The sequence below is a fragment of the Silurus meridionalis genome, chromosome 11 (assembly GCF_014805685.1).
Source record: "Silurus meridionalis isolate SWU-2019-XX chromosome 11, ASM1480568v1, whole genome shotgun sequence".
In the NCBI taxonomy this organism is placed as follows: domain Eukaryota; kingdom Metazoa; phylum Chordata; class Actinopteri; order Siluriformes; family Siluridae; genus Silurus; species Silurus meridionalis.
Genome location: NC_060894.1, coordinates 9,648,412 through 9,671,969, shown reverse-complemented (window position 1 = coordinate 9,671,969; position 23,558 = coordinate 9,648,412). Strand labels below are relative to the sequence as shown.

At 38.1% G+C, this 23,558-nt stretch overlaps 1 protein-coding gene across 2 annotated transcripts in view; it reads right to left on the bottom strand.

Moving 5' to 3' along the window:
* The window catches only part of cntnap3 (contactin associated protein family member 3), a 143,235-nt gene that overhangs the window by 60,507 nt on the left and 59,170 nt on the right, over positions 1-23,558 (bottom strand). The window contains exons 6-9 of one of the 2 annotated variants that reach the window (XM_046861220.1): positions 9,116-9,279; positions 8,337-8,474; positions 6,392-6,653; positions 4,010-4,153 (exon numbers count right to left, since the gene is read on the bottom strand). In XM_046861220.1, coding sequence (XP_046717176.1) covers positions 4,010-4,153; positions 6,392-6,653; positions 8,337-8,474; positions 9,116-9,279 — 708 coding nt within the window. Of the gene's footprint in view, positions 1-1,694; positions 1,836-4,009; positions 4,154-6,391; positions 6,654-8,336; positions 8,475-9,115; positions 9,280-23,558 lie in introns of those variants that run through there. The other variant, XM_046861219.1, reaches the window with a different exon arrangement.

Below are 23,558 nucleotides of genomic sequence, written 5' to 3'. Positions count from 1 at the left end.
AAAAAAAGAACGAACAAGATATGTGAGGAGATCCTGGCTGAGGGAAAAGAGTGAAAAGGAGCAGAGCTTTGACGCAATATCCCTCATGCAGTTGCTGAGCTGCTGTCGGCACTGCCTCCAATTAATGAGTTAAAGGTAATTAAAGCACAGGCGCGCTCTCAAAACTGAGTGGAATAGATGCTGGGGAAAGCCGATTTCTACTGAGCAGCTTGAGCTGTAAAGAACTCCATGTTTTTCTTTACTTTCTTTTTTTCCCAAGCGTCTGAGAAATCTTTAATAGTAAAAACTTGAGGCAACTTTTCTTGATTATGTTTTTTTTCCAGCATTAAAGAAGAACTCATTAGTGTTGCTCCACAGGTATCGAACGCTAAGAAGTCTCCCAGGAATTACAGACCCCCAAGCAGAACCCACGGAGTTTCCTCGGACAGGTGGTGACTCACTGTGCAGAATTAAAAAATTTTTTCCAAACACATATTTCAAATCACCTGGATGATTTGGCAGTGACGGCAAGTTATATTTGTTCCGAAAACACTACTTATTCTGCTACTTTCTGTTTATTGTGCTGTTCATCGTTACAACAATCACTAGAACTCCACTAGGAGCAAATGAAAAAGAAAATTGAACATGATATAAAAACAATATTGAATATATATATATATATATATATATATATATATATATATATATATATATATATATATATATAAATGCAAACTCACATCCCATTAAATCATCATTAAACCAACTATTAAAAACTATAATACAGCACAATGAATCTGTCCGAGAAATTATTATTTTTTTTTCTTGAAGAAAAAAAAAAGCGAGACGTAATTTTTTTTTTATTTTCTTGATCCGTTCTGTTCTTTGTGTCCGGCTGCCCGTGCTTTGGCCTTGATGATGAACCTGTCCATGTGATCTGTGTATGCTTGTGCTAGTTGTTATGTCCGTGATTGTTCGAAAATTAATAAAATATAATTTGAATTAAATTTGAACCATTCACAATTACATAAAGTTCAGTTTTGGAGGTCAGGAGCAAAAAAAAAATCAGCAAAAACAAACCTCTTCAGTACAGATTCTTTTTGTTAGCATCGTCATTTACATGTCTGAATAAGCTTTTGTTTATTGTTTGCAAACTTAGACCTTTTTCAATCGCTCAACCTTCAACCAAGTCCCAGCAGGCATTCTTTTATCGGCTACTTATTATTTTATTTTAACTTATTTTAGTTTTATTGCTATTGAGGTGTGGATTAAACCCATCCATACACTACATGAACAAAAGTATGCGGCCACCTGACCATAAGATGCATGTGTCTTTTTAAAGCATCCCATTGCATATTTGCTGTTATAATAACCTCCACACTTCTGGGAAGATGTTCCACAAGATTTTGGAGTGTGCTCAAGAACATTTTCATGCTAGCATCTAAATACATCCTATACAGTTGTGTGACTCCAACTTTGTGGTAATACTATATATGGGGAAGAACCACATATGGCTGGAAACATCAGATGTTTAAATACTTTTTTAATGTAGTGTCTCAAGTAAACAGTCTTTTATTTGTAAGAACTTAAGAAGTCATTGTACCACCACTGTAGTGATATTAAAGCATCACCAAACCTTCTGGTCATGCTTCACTAACACTTGCTCATTCCTTGGGCTGCTATTTGACAACCAGTAAATGTTACATATACTGTACCTCCTAGAAAGATCTGGTTGCCAGGCACAATGGGGAAGGATATTGTGACAGTGGACATGTCCAATTTGTCCACTGCCAAGATTAGACGACCTCGACGGATGCTCAGGTCCACGGAGTGCCACTGGCCATCATTTAGCGCAGACCCTGAAACAATGTTATAGGTGTTAGAAATCGCTTTTTTTCTTGTTTAGACAGCATAAATACTACAGCTGTAGCATAGGTGTAAGTGACCAAAACACTATTTGTATCAGGGCTGCAACAACTAATCGATAAAATTGATAATAATCGATAATAAAATTCATTGTCAACAAATGCCGTTATCTTTTTAGTTGGGCTGCTCAAGTTATGGCTTAGCATGACAGCAAGATAACACAACCACTTGCAAAATGGCGGAAAGTACAGGGTCAACCAGCAGCAGGGAAAGATGAAGGCGAAACATCAGTGCGGTAAGCAAAAATGTTATACCCTCAATATGTGCACCAATGCATATTTTTTCCTTTTTTTAATAAAGCCTGTAAGCCTGCTGTGTTTCTGGGTTCCTTTCTCTTTTTATACAACTACTACAACAGTAACTTGATTTACTGAGGCATTACTACGTTCAAATGCTTGTTTGCAATGTTTGTATATTTAATTTAAATGTATGCATATATCTTTAATTATTATACAAAATGTATATATTCTAGATGCTTATATCTTCACAACTAAACAAAATGTCTCATTTTTGAAAGCATGGTTGTCAACTTGCCGTCTGCAATTATCATTCAAACCAAAACCTTAAGTACTTCTTGCATACGTAAATGTTTTTTTTTACAGAAAGAAACAGCCCAGCATGAGTGAATTTGTTCAAAGATGAAATCCACCATGCACTCCTCAAGAGAGTGCAAAAGAAAATGCAAACAAATTGTGGGAAAATGCAAACATCTCTAGAAATGAAATGAAGCAAAGTGAAAGAACAAAATAAACAGTAAGAGAATGCAAAAACTTCCATGAAAGAGTGGAAAATAAATTGAGAGAATGCTTATATGTTTTGCAAAAGCTTAAAAATAAAACAGAAAAAATGCAAATAGCTTTGAGAAAGAACACAAAAACTACAATAAAATGCAAAAAAAAAAAACCATTAAAAGAACAGAAAAATATGGACGAGAGAATGGAAAAACAGAACTACAAATGTAGCAATTGAGCACAAATATGTTTGCAAGAGAACACAAAAAAATATGCAAGCGGCTGCCAAAAACTGTGGACTGAAACAAAATGATCAAAAATATAGCTTGCAAAAGAATGCAAAAAGTTGTGGGGCTAAAACGATTCCTCGAGTACCAAAATATTTGCCTCAATGCTTCATTTAGTCTATTAAACTAATGTACAAACAGAGCACTGTGTTTCCCCACGGACCATTATTAATGATGCACCACCCGCTAAACTCTGGAGAGCTCTGGGGTCTTATTTATAAATGTGGCATATGCACAAAGTCAGGGTGGAAACACGAGTACGCCACTTTTCACGCAAAGGTTGTGTGCGCCGTGTTGCCAATTTCCATTCTCACTTTCTGTGTTTCCATGTTGTACGTACGCAGGGCGTTTGTTTATAAATCACAACCTATGAGTGGAAAGTGGCATACGCACATTTTCAGCCTTGTTTTGTGCATACGCCACGTTTATAAATGAGACCCCTGGACAGGTAAACACAGAAGATGCTGCAGAATGAAAAATGGAGGAACGGAGAGAAAAGAGCGAAGGGTAAAGAGAAGATTCAAACTTAGACCTTTTTCAATCGCTCAACCTTCAACCAAGTCCCAGCAGGCATTCTTTTATCGGCTACTTATTATTTTATTTTAACTTATTTTAGTTTTATTGCTATTGAGGTGTGGATTAAACCCATCCATACACTACATGAACAAAAGTATGCGGCCACCTGACCATAAGATGCATGTGTCTTTTTAAAGCATCCCATTGCATATTTGCTGTTATAATAACCTCCACACTTCTGGGAAGATGTTCCACAAGATTTTGGAGTGTGCTCAAGAACATTTTCATGCTAGCATCTAAATACATCCTATACAGTTGTGTGACTCCAACTTTGTGGTAATACTATATATGGGGAAGAACCACATATGGCTGGAAACATCAGATGTTTAAATACTTTTTTAATGTAGTGTCTCAAGTAAACAGTCTTTTATTTGTAAGAACTTAAGAAGTCATTGTACCACCACTGTAGTGATATTAAAGCATCACCAAACCTTCTGGTCATGCTTCACTAACACTTGCTCATTCCTTGGGCTGCTATTTGACAACCAGTAAATGTTACATATACTGTACCTCCTAGAAAGATCTGGTTGCCAGGCACAATGGGGAAGGATATTGTGACAGTGGACATGTCCAATTTGTCCACTGCCAAGATTAGACGACCTCGACGGATGCTCAGGTCCACGGAGTGCCACTGGCCATCATTTAGCGCAGACCCTGAAACAATGTTATAGGTGTTAGAAATCGCTTTTTTTCTTGTTTAGACAGCATAAATACTACAGCTGTAGCATAGGTGTAAGTGACCAAAACACTATTTGTATCAGGGCTGCAACAACTAATCGATAAAATTGATAATAATCGATAATAAAATTCATTGTCAACAAATGCCGTTATCTTTTTAGTTGGGCTGCTCAAGTTATGGCTTAGCATGACAGCAAGATAACACAACCACTTGCAAAATGGCGGAAAGTACAGGGTCAACCAGCAGCAGGGAAAGATGAAGGCGAAACATCAGTGCGGTAAGCAAAAATGTTATACCCTCAATATGTGCACCAATGCATATTTTTTCCTTTTTTTAATAAAGCCTGTAAGCCTGCTGTGTTTCTGGGTTCCTTTCTCTTTTTATACAACTACTACAACAGTAACTTGATTTACTGAGGCATTACTACGTTCAAATGCTTGTTTGCAATGTTTGTATATTTTAATTTAAATGTATGCATATATCTTTAATTATTATACAAAATGTATATATTCTAGATGCTTATATCTTCACAACTAAACAAAATGTCTCATTTTTGAAAGCATGGTTGTCAACTTGCCGTCTGCAATTATCATTCAAACCAAAACCTTAAGTACTTCTTGCATACGTAAATGTTTTTTTTTACAGAAAGAAACAGCCCAGCATGAGTGAATTTGTTCAAAGATGAAATCCACCATGCACTCCTCAAGAGAGTGCAAAAGAAAATGCAAACAAATTGTGGGAAAATGCAAACATCTCTAGAAATGAAATGAAGCAAAGTGAAAGAACAAAATAAACAGTAAGAGAATGCAAAAACTTCCATGAAAGAGTGGAAAATAAATTGAGAGAATGCTTATATGTTTTGCAAAAGCTTAAAAATAAAACAGAAAAAATGCAAATAGCTTTGAGAAAGAACACAAAAACTACAATAAAATGCAAAAAAAAACCATTAAAAGAACAGAAAAATATGGACGAGAGAATGGAAAAACAGAACTACAAATGTAGCAATTGAGCACAAATATGTTTGCAAGAGAACACAAAAATATGCAAGCGGCTGCCAAAAACTGTGGACTGAAACAAAATGATCAAAATATAGCTTGCAAAAGAATGCAAAAGTTGTGGGGCTAAAACGATTCCTCGAGTACCAAAATATTTGCCTCAATGCTTCATTTAGTCTATTAAACTAATGTACAAACAGAGCACTGTGTTTCCCCACGGACCATTATTAATGATGCACCACCCGCTAAACTCTGGAGAGCTCTGGGGTCTTATTTATAAATGTGGCATATGCACAAAGTCAGGGTGGAAACACGAGTACGCCACTTTTCACGCAAAGGTTGTGTGCGCCGTGTTGCCAATTTCCATTCTCACTTTCTGTGTTTCCATGTTGTACGTACGCAGGGCGTTTGTTTATAAATCACAACCTATGAGTGGAAAGTGGCATACGCACATTTTCAGCCTTGTTTTGTGCATACGCCACGTTTATAAATGAGACCCCTGGACAGGTAAACACAGAAGATGCTGCAGAATGAAAAATGGAGGAACGGAGAGAAAAGAGCGAAGGGTAAAGAGAAGATTCAGGCCAAAGAACACAAAAGAAAGTTTTCAAAGTTTGGGATCATTTCAAAGTAAAACATAAAGAAATACAGTGCATTTACCTTTTTAAAGTAAACTGAAATAAAATTGTATATTTTAATTTGTGATTATTTAAATGTATATATTTGTATTTGCATTTTGATGTAATATGGCAATTGAATGAATTAAATGGTTTTAGTTTTTACAGATTGCTATTTCAGCAATATAAATGTAATTTTTATTTTAAAAAGGAAACAAATTATTGGTTAATTTTGAGTGAGCTGTCTTCTCTTGTATTTTAGTATTTCCCTTTAATAAAGAAAAATAACATATTATCTGATTACTCGATCAATTAAAGGACTAATCGGTAGAATACTCGATTACTAAAATATTCAGTAGCTGCAGCCCTTAAATATAGCAATAGAATGTTAAACATGAAAATAGATTTTAAAAAAAGCAAAAACATTTTAAATTAGGGGAATGATAAAAATCACAACAAAAAAAATTGTCGGAGGACTCTAATGGCTTTGCAGGAGAATGCAAAAAATGTAGAAAGAGACCAATTAACAATAGTATGCAAACAAGTGCATATTTTAATTACTCAGTAGTGAGAGGGAATAATGAATGCCCTATTCAAACACCTGCCGTGATGTCAGCCATGATCCTGCCCATCCTGCGGACCTGTGCCCTTGCCCTCGCCTCGCTCAAGTAAACCGATAGCATTCCCGCTTGCTGCTGAAGGTCAAAGGTCATCAGCAGGCCTGCCCTGTTCCAGGTCCGGAACTGTAATCCGACTGACACAGTGTCACGTGTTGATGTCCATGGGAGCTGAAGGAAACTTTCGGGGGTGGTGAACGTCACCGGCATGTCCACGGCCTCCAAACAGGAGAATGTGATGTTTCCCTGAAATGAAAGAAAACAAATACGAAAAATCTAAGTTGTTATTCATGCAAATGCAAATTTGCAAGTGCAATTACTCACAAGGTGAACAACGATGTTGTTTGCCTCTTGAATCATGCATCCGCAGACCACCCCTCCCACACCCACTCCCCCAACTCCACCCTCGCCATGAGCCTGATTATATCCCTGATCAAACGAATTTGCAGTTGGCTTAATCTCTGACTCCCCAGTAAACAAAAGGAACAGAAATAAAAAAAAAAACAAGCAGAAGCAAGGAAGTGTAGTCTGTGTTAGTCAATAGGCAATTGTACAATAGGACTCATTGCTCAAAAAATGTTTTTAAATTTAACTAATTTAAAGAACAAAAATTACAGGGTGAATATTATACAGGGTCATTAATAACCTATTTATATTTTTATTTATTTTTTGTTAATATAAATTACATCTTGATGTCCTTTCTGGCACATCTGTTAGACATACATTATATACAAAGGTTTGTGGACACCTGACCGTAAGACTCATATGTGCTTTGTGAACATTTCATTCCACATTAGTTCCTATTTGCTGTAATGATAACCTCCACTCCTCTGGGAAGATGTTCCACTTCATTTTGGAGTGTGGTTGTAGCGATATTTGCTTATATAGCCACAAGGCTGCTAGCTAACTCCGATATTGATGTAGGGTGAGGAGGCGTGGGATGAAATAAGCGTTCCAATTCACCCCAAAGGTAATCAATAGGGGTGAAATCAGAGCTCTATAGCAGATCACTCAAGATCCTAGACTCCATCCCATGTACAGTGCATCAGTGCAGTACATGTTTGAGCCTTATTCCACAATAAATTTATAATTTTCCTCAAAGTTCTACAAACAATTTCCAATAATGACAACATGAAAGAAGTTAGTTTGAAATCTACGCAAATTAATACAAAATAAATAAATAAATAAATAAAAAAAGCATGGACATAAATATTCACAGCCTTTTCCATGACACTCAAAATTGAGCTCAGGTGCATCCTGTTTCCACTGATCACCCTTGAGATGTTTCTACAATTCGATTGGAGTCCACCTGTGGTAAATTCAGTTGATTGGACATGATTTGGAAAGGCACACACCTGTCTATTTAAGGTCCTACAGCTAACAGTGCATTTCAGAGCACAAACCAAGCCATGAAGTTCAAGGAATTGTCTGTAGACCTCTGTAAATCTTCATGAAGATTCATCTTGTGAACAGGACAATTGTCATGCTGGAACAGGTTTGGGTTCCCAAGTTTAAATAAAGGGAATTTAATTCTAATTCTTCGAAGGGCATCGAACACAACTGTGTGCTTTCAACCTCCCAACAGTTTGGAGAAGAAAAAGATGGCTGCAAAAGTAAACTAATAGAATATTTGTGTATGTTGTCTCACAAAACACTTGGAAAACATTCCTGCAGTGGTCCTAACAGAACATATACACACATTTCATATTGAACTTGGAGTTCTGATTGGATCTAATAGGATGTTTAAAAAGCACAAACGTATCCTATGGCCAGGTGTCCACTAACCTTTGTCCATATAGTATAGTTTGTCATGTTGTTGAAAAAAAGCTTCAATTTAATAAAACAAATTCAGACCATCCAAAGCCACACTCCATGAACATTTCAATTACATTGACATGCAATGATGTCAACAAAGTGTTAACTTCTTACCACAGCAGTGAGTTGGTTCCTTTTAGCCAGGTCGATCACATTGATGCCGTTGTACTGCACATTCTCCAAACAGCCGTGGAACTTCCTCTCAGAGTTCTCTCCCTGAGTCCCATCTGCTGAAATGCCACCAAAGCTGATCTTGTGAAAGAATTAAAAGTCTCATGTTAAACAAACTTGATCATTTGCAGAAAGATATAAAAGCAGACTTAAAACCTATTTTTCTACCTTTCAGAATGTAAAGCATTACTTTACTATGTAAATTCTATTCTATCTATTATTATAATTGTGTTAAAATTTTTATTGTAAAACCATTTTAATATTAAATATTGTTTTATTACATTCTGAAAATGTATTTTATTTGTATTCCTTCTATTTTCAAACTAATTAATTTAATTATTGTCTGTTTTTTATTTAATTAACTATCCATTATTATCATTTATTATTATTATCATTATTATTGTTTTATGATATTATTAATAATGATAATAACAACAATATTAATTAAAGTTTTTATTAGAAATGTAATTATTTTATTAATAATAATAATAATAATAATAATAATAATAGTAATAAAAAGACACAACACAAATGTAGCTGTAACTGAGCCCATGACGAAAACAGACATTTCCACAACAAAAACAAATCAAAAATTGGCTATCCTTTTTTCCTGAACAATTTATACTATCGTTTTGTCTTAGTGTCAAAACAAAAGGGGGAAGTGCAAGAGCGAGGCTGTTCGTGATAGCATTTGAAGCTTGAGCGGGTTGCTGGAGGCGCACCTCGTTAATCTCAAAGTGACTCTGGTGTTCGGGGAACTGGAGAGGCTGCACGTCGCTTTTGTCCACAGTGAAGTTGACATGTCCTCGGAGGCGCTCAATGCTAACATGATGCCAGTGTTGGTCATCCAGGAGGCTGCCTAGTGATGCCGCAGTGTGAAAATTACCTGCAAAAAAAAATTAAAAAGAATGGAAAAGCATATTTCACATAAGGCTCATTTGTGAGGACGCAGAGGTGGTGGTAGTGAGACAAAAGGGAGAAAAAATCACTAGTTACCTGTCATCCTCTCTGTCCACAGCCACAACCTCCCAACAATATTTAATAGAAGTGTTCAAATCATTGTGAGCTTGCAAGCCAAGTAAGTTATCATTTGCAGAGCAAAAAAGAATGTTTTATTTGGCCGTATTGTGTGTGACATGACAGTTACTCGATATTAAATTGTATTGGAACAAGAATGCAATTGTGTGGTTTTTACTGAACAGCAGCATCGTCTGTATAACCACACTGTAGCTCATGCAATATTGTCTAAGTGTTCGAACACAGACACTTCTGAAAACTACATCCAAGTCATTTTAAGAATCTAAATGGCCTGTGCAGAAAATCCACTCAAGCACCTACACAAACCAACTATCCATGTATATATATTACCATTCTTTGCACTTCTCATTGACCTGATATTGACACTTTGGATGTACCTATTACACCTTGTGCACTTAACATTGTTTCAAAGCAAAGATTGTCTCTCTCTCTCTCTCTCACACACACACACACACACACACACACACACACACACACACACACATATACATATATACATTTGTATGCAAGTGAGAGAGATAGAGAGAAATGGTGTGCATAATATTACCTTTCTAACCCTTACAAAAATTTAATTTAAGGTTCATCAAGGAGTCTTTGGCTAGTTCACCTTTTAATCTTAACTATAATTGAAGGGCATTGCTGACATATTTCATAAACCATGCTGTAGCCTGTGTTCCCCAATACACCATGGGTAAAAAAAAAAAAAAAAAAAAGAGATTTTTCCTATTTGAAACCTTGTACATTTATCATGTTGGTTTACTTTCTTCAAGAATAAACTGCAAATACTGTAACTTAAAGCCAAAATTGATGATAGGGTAATAGAAAGAACCAGAAAGTACAACACAACAGAGAGCAAAATCCATAATATTTACTAACTTTCATGAGGCAGCGATCAATGATACATGAAGGTCAAATGACTGAAACTTATAAACTCCCTTCCTCCCCCACTAACACCCAATTTCACCCTGCAGGGTTTTTTTCCCCTGAAAGTATGGCTTAATTCTGAACTATACCACCAATGGCACCAATATAAAATTTTCACTAACCAGCATATTGCCATGAAACGGAAGGATGGCGTTGAGTTTATTACAGCACGTGGCCAATGATGTGATTCGGATTAGGTGGCCCGCGGAATGCATCAATTATTAAGCACAATTAGGAATTCAAGCAGCCTAACGCTACACTGACTACAATTATACTTATTTATGGACCCAGTCCTTATAAATGTGCTGGGGTTTATGTTTGGGCTGTAAGCCTAGTTATTTATTCCTTTCTGAATCCTTTATTTCTACAAGTTCTGTAACTGAAGCTGAGTGACATATTGATTATCAAGAGCAATCATTAGTTTGATGTATACACAATAGATAGCTACTGTAACGTTCATAAAACAAAGAGAAATGATTGGCTACAACTATACTGGTGAAAACAAATGTGCAATAGGTTAAGCACACATAGTGAGGAGTTCATTTATACCATTATGCACAGCACTTTCTCAAATTAGGCTGTTTACATAGAGAATGAGTAATTGGTCAGCTTATCCTTCATTATAGAAGGGCACATAAAATTTAGCTACTTATAAACAGGATCCGTCCCACATAATACACATACATTACAGTTCCATGACCTGATGACCACAATGTTTGTAGGCAAAAAGAGTACGATGTGTTGGATCATGTGCTACTGTATTTCAGAACCTGCTAGATAATAAACGATAAAATAAAAAAAATAAAAAGCAGATTTCCAGTGATTATTCTGATGATCACAGTGAGGACTATTGAGGCAGCAATATAAAGTATTGTCATTTATTACACTCCTTCTAAGATGTTTATTTTAAAAACAAAGTGCTTCTTCAGTCAGCATTTTCTCTCTCCTGGGGTTATTTTTTTCAGCTTAAAGAATTGAAAGCAAGCATTCATGTTTAAAAGGTGAATGTCTAGACACTTATATTCAATCTAATGCTTTGTAGTTTATCCCTCAGATTGTCTACAAAATATAATATCTGTCCAATGCGTCCCTGGTGGGGGGTGGGGGGTTGTTTGGGTGATATAAATGGGCAAGGGAAGCAGAAGCAAATGCATACTATTTTATGCATTTATATTAACTGATATGATAGTCATTACCAATAGTGGTATTTTTTCTTTTTTCTTTTTTGAGTTTCCAATTTCCTGAAATGTTTTCCATTTCCTTCCCTAATTTAAACACTATGCATTCAAATATTACAACTGCAAAAACCAAAGAATAAATAAATGTCCCTTCTTTGTATCATATTGCAAAAGAAACCCTGTACTCAGTACTTTCTATAAGCACCTTTGCCAAAAGCTTTGACTCCTCTTTGGTAAAATGTCTACAATCACTTCTGCATTTTATTCTTTTGCAGTTTCTCTCATTCTTTCTGTAAGATCATTTCAGAAGTGAAAACCACTTCCATAGCACGATGCAGCCACAACCATCTTCACCATGTAATCTTGAAAACCTTTTATACATCTTAAAAACATTAGTTTTGACTGATGAAGTGTTTTTTTTTCTTTGGAGTTTTCCAGGTAAGACACAGTGTCGCTAATTTAAAAACAGCAAACCTTGTTTATCAAGCTAGACACACATTTATTTATTCACCAATTGCTCACAGAATAATTTACACAATGAAAAAGTGGAATTTATTACAATCTAGTTCGGAAGAACTTTAAATGAAAATGAATTGCCTAAAAATAATAATATTAAGGAAAAAGAAAAAAAAGCATTTGATGAAGTAAAGACTTTAAACTAAATTGATGACTATTCTTTCTATTATCAATTGTTTCTTTGTTAATTATGCACCACCGTGTAACAAGACGCCCTGGAATTTTCCCCCATTCAGCATTCAACGGGGTGAATGAATACTAATGAAACCCACAGGGATTCTCAGCAGCCTTGAAAAGTTTATTAAGAAACACCTGAAAAGTGTACATTTAATTTATTTATTCCTTTGGAGCTGTTTTGCAGGCAAAAAAAAAAAAGAGGCATGACCTTTTTTATTTAACGCACTCCAAAAAGAACACATGGATTCTTCTAAAAAAGCGTTAAAGATTGAGTTACAAATAAATAAATTAATTAATTAATTAATTTGCCTTCTCTCTCTCTCTCTCTCTCTCTCTCTCTCACATCTCTTCTAATTAGCTTTTGCGTTTGACAGTTTATGTCAAAATATTTCCAATGGCGACATAATTGCTTGCTTATTTACAGCTGCCTAGTGATACATGGGGTGGGGAAAAAAGTGTTATACCATGGCAGGAAACATGTCTGTTTTTATTATGATTGAAAATTCTGCCTCTCCATGGTTAAAATGACAAAGCAGCTTTTTTTTTGTTGTTTCATCAGATGGAAAAAAAAAATCTAAACTACTTCCTTCTTCATTCTACATTTTGTATTCTTTTAATTGCTTGTGTGTCAAGATGCTATTGACAGACCCATGCGTCAAATCTGTGGCGTTTCTAGTCCAAAAAAACAAAACAAAAAAAAAACAACCTGGGTGTGGCAGCAAGGTGTGGTTAAGCTCTAGTTTGAAAATAGAGGGATAGAGGGAGAAGCTGGAGGACACGAGTGGAAAGAAGCAAATACCTGGTGGTAGTTTGACAAATGAGTGTTCTCTGTTAAAGTGAGCAGTAGATATGAGAAAAAACAGAGACACAGTAGCCCCGGGGGCAGGAAAAGTGAGAGAGAGACGGGCTCAGATCGCTTTGTGTGTTTGTCTGTGTGTGTGTGTATGTTCATGAAGAGAGTCATTAGAAAGTGCAATTGAAGTCAAGTAAAGCCAAGTTTTGGTTTGAACTGTCGCTTTGCCCCTTCTCCTCTTGTTGAAGCAGTCAGGTTCATGTCTGACCTGAATAAATACCTCTTTCATGACCAACAGATTGTTCCCAAACTAGTGACTGCAGTTCGTACAGAATCAATACAGCTATCGTTCAGACTCAACACCAAGTCTTGTTCATTAAAAAGATGTGTTCTTTGAATGGGTCTAACCAATGACATGTTCCATCACAGCTGCATGGAATGTGAATTAGAATGTGAATGTGAAGAGTGATTCTGCCTTCAAGTCTTCAATGGAAGTTTGGTTTATTAAGAGGTCATTTTGTAATAACAAGTTCGTACACTAAGTTTTTATATCCACTGTTCACTTAGCATAATCACATATTTAATAAATGATTGATGACCTCACATAGAACAAATGTGCTTGACTGAAATTTTTCTGCAAAAATCACTGACTGACATACAGCTGGGAAAATAAGTATTTGACACATCAGCATTTTTAACAGTAAGATTTCTAAGTGGGCTATTGACACAAAATTTCCACCAGATGTAGCCATCAAGCCAAATATTGAATTCATACAAAGAAATCAGAACTTGTATATTTAGGTATACAAGTTGAGTCATAATAAATAAAGTGAAATGACACAGGGAATAAGTATTGAACACATGACGATAACAAGGTGCAAAATGGCATAGAAAGCCAGGAGATCACCTGAAATCTGTCAGTATTGAGAGAGAAACCCTGTCCCCTATCAATACTAATTGATATGAGCTGCTTTAGTCCTAATTGATGGCCTATAATGGCTTCTCAATACCCAGGAGGCACACAGGAAAGACTTCATGATGGGTAAAAGCAAATAACTCTCCCAAGATCTTTGTAATCTTATCGTTGAAAAGCATTTTGATGGGAATGGTTATAGGCGCATTTCCAGAATGCTGAATGTTCCTTCGAGCACTGTGGGGGACATTATCCGGAAATGGAAAGAGCATCAGTTCACCATAAACCGGCCACGATCAGGTGCTCCACGTAAGATCCCGTCCGAGGAGTCCAAAGAATAATCAGGAGAGTTCTCCAAGAGCCAAGAACCACTCGGGCAGAACTTCAGGAAGACCTTGCATCAACAATATAAGCAATGCACTGAACCACCATGGCATCCATGCACACTCACCGCGCAAGATTCCATTGCTGAACAAAAAGCATGTTGAGGTTCGGTTAAAGTTTGCGAAAAAGCATTTGGAGAAGCCTGTGGATTATTGGGACAATATAGTATGGTCAGATGAAAGCAAAATTGAACTTTTTGGCAGTCATTCTACACACCATGTTTGGAGAAGAAATGTCACTGCCCACCACCCCAAGAACACCATACCAACAGTTAAGTTTGGGGGTGGAAGCATCATGGTTTGGGGCTGCTTTTCAGCAAGGGGTACTGGCACACTTTATATTATTGAAGGCAGGATGAATGGATAAATGTACTGGGACATTCTGGATAAAAATCTGCTGCCATCTACCAGAAAGCTGAAAATGAAAAGTGGGTGGACATTTCAGCAAGACAATGATCCCAAACACAAGGCCAAGGAAACAATGAAGTGGTTTCAAAGAAAGAAAATCAAGTTGCTTAAATGGCACAGTCAATCACCTAACCTAAATCCCATAGAAAATCTATAGAGAGTACTGAAGATCAAAGTTCATAAAAGAGTCCCAAAGAACCTTCAAGATTTAAAGACCATTTGTGTGGAAGAATGGGCCAGAATCACTCCTGAGCAATGCAGACGACTGGTCTCTCCATACAAGATGGGTCTAGAAGCTGTAATCACCAACAAAGGCTTTTCTACAAAGTATTAAATAGTGTGTTCAATACTTATTCCCTGTGTCATTTCACTTTATTTATTATGACTCAACTTGTATACTTAAATGTTCTGATTTCTTTGTATAAATTCAATATTTGGCTTGATGGCTACATCTGAGCCCCAGGTGCAACATGCCCAGGATCCACTGCAGTTTGCGTATAGGGAGAGGGTGGGAGTGGAGGATGCTGTCCTGCATCTCCTCCACCGCACTTTGTCTTACCTTGATGAAGGGGGATGTGCAGTGAGAATGTTGTTTTTTGATTTCTCCAGCGCATTTGACACAATCCAACCCCCAATTCTGCAGGAAAAACTCAGGAGTATGGCAGTCGAGCCATACTTAATATCCTGGACCATGGACTATCTGAAGGACAGACCCCAGTTTGTCAGAATGGGGGCCAGCCTTTCCAAAACACTTTGCAGCAGTGTGGGAGTACCTCAAGGTACAGTTCTTTCTCCGATGTTGTTTGCTCTGTACACGACCGACTTCCAACACAACACAGAGGCTTGCCACATACAGAAATTCTCAGATGATACCGTCATTGTGGCCTGCATTAAGGAAGACAAGGAGGTGGAGTACAGGCAGCTGGTGCAGGATTTTGTTCTTTGGTCCAAGCAGAACCAGCTACTGCTAAATATAAGAAAAACGAAAGATATGCATTGACGGTGACCTGGTGGAGACGGTCACGTCTTATAAATACCTGGGAGTGGTGTTGGACAAGAAACTGGACTGGAACGAGAACACCACCCTGCTCAGCAAAAAATGTCAAACCAGGATGTACTTCCTGCGAAGGCTGGCATCTTTTAATATTTCCACCAAGCTTCTTAGTATGTTTTATCAATCAGTCATCGAAAGTGCTCTGCTGTACGCTGTGGTGTGCTGGTGCGGCACAAGCAAGAAAAACCTGACCCGACTAAATAAGATCATCAGGAGGGCTAGCTCTGTTGTGGGACTGAAGCTGGCCTCAGTGGAGGAGGTGGCAGAACAACGGACATTGTCGAGACTTCAGGCAATCATGGACAATGTGACACACCCTATGCATGAGGCCTTCAGTAAGAGGAAGAGCAGCTTCAGCAGCAGACTTTTATCCCAACGCTGCACCACAGACAGACTTAGGAAGTCTTTTGTCCCACGAGCCATCAGACTGCACAACACTCTGTGTTGAGAGCTTTTACTTTATCTTTTGATTAGACTGGAATTCTGGGAAACTTGGCTTGATTTTGATTTTGGGTGATTGTTTATATTTGCTTGTACCTTTTTGTCCTTTTGTCTTTTTATTGTGTTTTGTTTTGGTTTGGGAATGATTGTGTTTTGGTGTGTGGGCAGCTGGCCACTTGGAATTTCCTTCGGGATCATTAAAGTCTGTCTGTCTGTCTGTCTGTCTGTCTGTCTGTCTGTCTGTCTGTCTGTCTATCTATCTATCTATCTATCTATCTATCTATCTATCTATCTATCTATCTATCTATCTATCTATCTATCTATCTATCTATCTATCTATCTGGTGGAAATTTTGTGTCAATAGCCCACCTAGAAATCCCCTTACTGATAAAAATGCTGATGTGTCAAATACTTATTTTTCCCGCTGTATGTACACACACAAAAAATGTAAGTGCTTCAAGAAATGAAGGCAGACTTTTGTCATTTGAAATAAATGTGATTGCATAATGTGCCATTTGACCGAAGTAAATTAACGGGCCTGTTATTACTCCCAACAATTAAATAAATAACAACATGGGACACTAAGGTGTTAGCATGTCATTTGTCTGCTGGGCAGTAGTGGTCCAGTGATTAAGGCTCTCGGTTACTGATCATAAGTTTGGGGGTTCAAGCCCCAGCACTGCCAAACTGCCACTGTTGCACCCTGGATCAAGGCACTTAACCCTATTTGCTCCAGGGGTGCTATGCCTTGGGTGGTTCTGCACTCTGTTGGGTAGTGGTAGCTCAGTGTTTAAGGTGCTCGGTTACTGATCGGAGTTTCACAGAGACTGGTCACTAAGGGCTCAAGCCACTCTTGGGCCCTTGAAAAAGGCCCTTAACCCTCTGCGCTCCAGGGGCGCCATATTATGGCTGACCCTGTGCTCTAAACCTGGCTTCCGAGCAAGCTAGGATATGTGAAGAAAGAATTTCACTGTGCTGTAATGTATGTGTCAAATAAAGGGTATTCTTCTATCTATTATATACTATTGATAAAGTAACTACTGTATGTGTTTGTCATTTAGTTAGAAAGTCTAACACTGAACCACCTGGCAAAATGAGTGAAAACAACAAAAATAATACAAACATAAATAAAATAAAATAAAATCTCTCTCTCTCTCTCTCTCTCTCTCTCTCTCTCTCTGCTGAATGCTTTCAGGAAGCCATGCTCAAATCAGCAATCAGTCAATTCATGGCAGGTCCCAAAGTGAAACAAATCCTGTCCAAATTAAGCTTAAAGCCTAATGTGTTTGGAATCCGCTTTCATTAAAATCTTCTGTTTTGATTATTATCAGTTAAACCCTGAGGCAGGTGAAAGTAAAAAAAAAAATCAGTAAATGATGGGAGAATTTCCAGACAATCGAAACTGGCATCTTATCAGATAACACAATTTTATAAATGTAAGAAATATAATAATAATCAATATTATTGCTAATATTGTTATTATTAGTTGCATTATAGTACGAAAATCATTATTCTCAGTATTATATTAGCATTAATTTAAAACTCAATAGAATTTAATGCTAGATAATTTAATACTAATAATAGAATTTAATACTAAAGGCTATATTATTGATAAAATAAGAGAAAGAGAGTATATAATATTCATTATTAATATTTGTTTGGTCATTAGGCAGAATCTAAATGTAATAAATCCTTGAATAAGCTTTTTTTTTTAAATCAGCCTGATTGTCATGTGTTTCACAGCATTTGTAGCATATTGGTGCAATATCCGCTGGAGTTTTTGACACGCATCACATTTGGCTTTGTTGCTGTTTACTGAAGTGAGAAATAAAAAAAAAAAAAAAAAACTTCACACTGCTTCTTTTCAACTCACTAGAAGAGAGTGGTGCTGCTACGAACATCCAGGCTCATCATCTTTAACTGTTTCCCAGCAGGCCTTGTGCGCCTGTGAGGAGGAAGCAGACCGGAGGAAAAGTCTCTTCTGTGCTTCAAATTAAGTGTTGTTTTTGTTTGTTTGTTTGTTTCAAGCTCCAACAAAAAAAAGAACCTGCATCTGGTAAAAGTATAGTTTACACTTTAGTCTTCTACTTCTATTTAGAATGTATGAATATTACATATTATGTTTAACATATGTGTAATATTAGATTATTATATCTTTTTGTATATTTAATATTATGGAACCACAAGATACCAGTGCCCTTTATAAAAGTTGGCAAAAATGAGCAAAGACAGCTTTATTGTCTTGATGTTTTGTTAAAAATTTTACAAAAATACCCTGCTCTCAGGGATGTCAAACAATTGGAGAGTATATACCCATGGCTAAGGGAATTTGGGCAAGTGTTTCCCTTGTGAAACAAGTCATGATTGAACAACTTCTTGTTTCTAGTCACCCAGGTGTATTATTTTTGTTTATATTAGTGGAAATATACACCTCAAACACATTTTACATATACATTGATAGATCTGCCAATAATGGTGCCAAACACACACACACACACAAACACACACATACACAGTAATCCCCTGCTTTAACGTGGTTTGAATCTCGTGTCCCCGGTTTATCACGGAATTGCATTTACCACATAGCTGATTTTCTTGGCGAATAGCATAGAAAAAAATATAATTATAATTAAAAAAATATATAATTATTGAATAAAAAATAAAGTAACATTTTAATACAGTACAGTACTGTAGAAATAAAATAGCATTTTTGGGGGATTACTGTATATGTGTGTGAGTGTGTGAGAGAGAGAGAGAGAGAGAGAGAGAGAGAGAGAGAGAGAGAGAGAGAGTAACTATAGATCTTTTTTTTAGATCAAACTGTGCTGTTTATAATTATTTGATATCCAGGACAGCAGAGAAATTTTGTGAATTGTGAACATTATGCAGTAAAGGCGATATTTCACAGCCTTTTTTGCTTATATTTACCAAGGTTTCCAATATTAGTACAGAGCATTGTACTTTATGTGTCAGTATTATGGGACAAGGTCTACCTTCCCTATAAGCATATAACATGATTTTCTGCACCTAATTGCCATTCATAGTATTAGCACTGTATATATACTCATATACCATATACACTATATGGGCAAAGGTTTTGACACCTGAGCATAGTATTTTTTTAGTACAACTTCTTTTCCGTGGTTAGTTTACCCCAAAATAAAATTAACTGCTTTATTCATCTAGAACCATCTGCTCATGCACATGTGCACATAAAAGAGTCGTACCTAGTGACAAACCATGATCAATGAGCGAACAGGAAGTTCAGGGCCATTTTACAACCCACCTTTCACACTATACACCAATTATTTACAGCAGAAAATACACATTAAACCTAAAAAACAACATCCTGGTGGGAGTCAAGCAGAACATATGGCTCTTGGTAAAGCTATAGAGCAACTTCTGGAGCTCATTTGTTAGTCAGAATTACTGGAGCAGAGCCGAAGCAAAGCGTAGCGAAAAGAGTACAATAAATCTAAATGGTCTACACATCATCAGGGGAGAAGAAATATGAACGCAAAAGCAAAGGCACAAATAATACAGCCTCGGACACGGGACATAAATCTTCATGTCGAGTCTTTTTTGGTGTTTTTTTTTTTTTTTTTTTAACAGTTTGTGCCAGGATCTGACATGCTGAAAAGACGTTGTGCTTCGGGATGAAATACCAAACTATGTATGACACTTGTGTGGAACTGGAAACAGTCTGATGGTACAAGTAGAATTGGTTGTGGTGCTTTGTATTCAGATTTTAGGTTTGAATTCCACTTACACTTCGCACACAAAAAATTCAGGTTTTGGAAATAAGAAACATTCTTTTTTCTGACTCTTCCTGGCAACCGAATGCCACACATATTTTTTGACATTTGGAACTACATTTCAGTTTAGCTATTGCACCTTGCTCATTCTTATAGCATGTTTGTCTTTGCACTTGGACAGACCATTGTATAAATAGACAAAAGCATTGGGACACCTACCTTTTCCAGGTACTCAAGCTGCATCAAAACGCTTTGGGAACGCCTCTGCGTTGTTCACGCTCTGAACCATGTGTGAAATCCGGCCAACAGCAAGGCAGGATGTCACCGGTGAGGTGACGTCACGACCTGGAAGCTACAAAATGCGCATGTAGTGAAGCCGACGTTAGCTTCTGTTTGTTGGTCTGTGAAGGCATGAGCTTTAAAAGCAAGCCTCCGTTTCATTTTGGGGGACAGACACAGCCGATGTGTCATTTGCTTGGGAGAGGGAGCTCTTGAGGGAGTCAACTGCTCGCATTGTAGCCATATGGCTATGCACACTCTCACTACTTGTTGAGGAGAGTGTTCTCCCTTGCAGCTTTGGCCCCGCTCTTGCTGAGGCAAAGCAGCATCAGATGTTGTGGGGTTTGCAAGCGGATCTAACAGAGGGCATAGAGACGGCGGGTTGCTGCCACACGATGGGTGTGTTGCAGGCATACCAGGCTGACCTGCTGCAGGAGATGGACGAGGGATTCAGCTCTGAGGCTGATGATACTAAGAAGATACGTCGTGGTGCCGACCTAGCCCTTAGGGCAACCAAAAAAGGGCTAAGGCCATGGGGTGGTCCATGTCAGCCCTAGTAGCCACAGAACAGACAGGGCCTTTTTGCTGAATGGCCCGATGTCCCTTTCTGGCTTGTTCGGCGACACTGAGGGTGCGGTTGTTAACAAGTTCCAAGAGGCCAAGAAGCAGTCCTCTCTACTGAGGTAATGGAGACCATCCTACAATCTAGAGCTCTCTCTACGAGGAGGTTGTATATCGCTAAATTGCGCTTGTTCTCTGCGTGGTGCGAGCACCACCAATTAGACCCAGTCAACTGCCCGGTTGGTTCAGTGCTGTAGTTCCTACAGGAACAGTTTGCCGCAGGGTTGGATTTTTCCACCCTGAAGGGTTACGTGTCCGTTATCACGGCTTATTGTGCCCCGCTTGCTGGGCAGTCGCTGGGTAGACACCCTTGGTGACACGTTCCTGTGTGGCACCAAGAGGCTGAGGCCCGTGACGCGACCCAGAGTGCCTGTGTGGGACTTGCCCATCATGCTGCCGCTCTGTCTGAGCCCCCCGTTCGAGCCATTGGCTGAGGTGGCCTATAGATTACCCCAAACCAGGGTATGTACCTAAAGTGCCTGCGGCTTCCCCACGACCTGTCATGCTGCAGGCATTCTACCCTCCTCGTTTTCAACCCCTGACCAGGAGAAACAAAACGACTGTCTCCAGTGCGAGCACTGCACATGTACGTCCACAGGACAAATCCGTGGAGAAAGTCAGAGCAGCTGTTTCTCTGCTATGGCCCCTATAGGCAACAAGCAGACTCTCAGTAGGTAAATTGAGAATGCTATTTCATATGGGTTCATTTGGTCTCCCCGCTCCTTTCGGGGTCAAGGCTCACTCTACGGCCTCTACGGCCTTGTCCGCTGGAGTTCCACTCCAGGACATTTGCAACGCTGCAAGCTGGTCCACCCCACAGACCTCGACAATAGAGCCACTCCCGGCTCCTCTGTCCTGTGCTCTGGATGTGCTCTTACACACTAGGCAAGGACTGGTCAGTGTGGCATGATTGGACACTCGTTCCCACAGCGTTTGGAGTCCCAGTTTAAGTTTCTGAACGAACGAACATTTTCAGGTTATATATGTAAACTTCGTATGTAAAGGTATGTAAACTTCGTTTGAGCCACACTCCCTGCATCCCTGCCTTGCTTCCCTTCTAATTTGCTTCCTGGTTGTGACGTCACCCCGCCGGTGACATCGCCCCTTGCCGTTGGCCGGATTTCACATGTGGTTCAGAGCGTGAACAATGTGGAGGTGTTCCCAAAGCGCTTCGACGCAGCGTTTTATTCCCTAAGGGAACTAAGGTTACATACATAATCTAGAGACATTCTTGCCCAAATCTTTAGCACAAAGTTGGAGGCACACAACTGTAAAGGATGTCTTCGGATGTGGTAGCATAAAATCATCCCTTCACTTAAACTTGGAAAGCCTAGACTCCTAGTTCAGTGAAAGATCTTCTGTGGTCTGCTAAAAAGCTCCGACCTGCACCGAAGGGCTCCTCGTCCTACATATCAGTACCTGACTTTACTAATACACATGTGGCTGAATGAGCACTAATCTCCACAATCACACTAAAATCTAGTGTAACATCTTCCCAGAGGAGTGGAGGTTATTATAACATCAAATGGTGACTAATTGTAAAATGGGATATTCAAAAAGCACATAGTAATCTTATAGTCAGGTGTCCATGAAATTCTGTCTGGATTGTGTATCTCTTGCTAGTTACTAATCACTATGATCTCGAAAGTCATGACTGTGACCAGACTAACCTGTATATACATGTATTTCACAAGTGGATTGCAGATGCACATTTGCTGTTAGATTTAACTTTCAGCTTGATGTCTGTTTTCCCTTCCAATTTTGTTAGTTCAGAATTTCTCTTCCTCTATCTCTCTATCTCTGGCTATAATGTTTTAGATTTTTCTATTTTCACTGAGATGGAGGTCGGTAAAGGCAGCGATAGCCGCTTCTCCACATACTCCTCAGAAATGAGAAATTGACATCACTTCACTTTACAGGTGCTACTCAACACTTCTGGGGCGTTTTTTTTTTCTTTCTTTTCTTTTTTCATTCACATTAACATGCCTTTAGAGTAGGAAGTGTGTGGGAGCGAATCACCACTTTTAACTTCACCACCGCAGCACTTTAGATTTCATTTTAGCACAGCCTTATCAGGGGGGAAAGAAAAAAATGTCTCTCTAATGTATGAATGCTTTCATCTTTTATTCAAAGGGCAGCTTTTCTTTGTTTTTCAGCTTTGTTTAAAGTAATGTGCAATGTCTTTCATATGTTTACAAAGCAAGCCGAGGATGTTTTTACAGCATGCAGGGGCCAAAACAAATTTAAACAAAAATAAGTAAAAAAAAAAAGTATACAATATTATATAAAAAATGTGAAAATGTTAAATAAATATTGTGGTTTTTAAGAAAATAATAATATTAATATGGTTATATGCTAAACTAAAACAAAACACAAAAGCCAGGTGTTCAGTTTTCATGTGCTTAACTCTGAGGATGACCTAGATCATGGCCCCCAACCTTTTTTGCACTACGGACCGGATTAATGTCAGACAATATTTTCACGGCCTGGGGGGTGGCGGTGGTGGTTATAAATACAACAAATTAAAATATGACTGGCATAAAAACTTATATTTTCTAAATATAATAATAATCGTGAATCCACTGTGTTGTTGTTTGTTCATTTTGCTAGCTTGGGGGTTTGAATTTAGCGGTAATGTATTATGTGTTACCGGCCGGAGCAGCCCCTTTAAGAAGGTAGCGGATG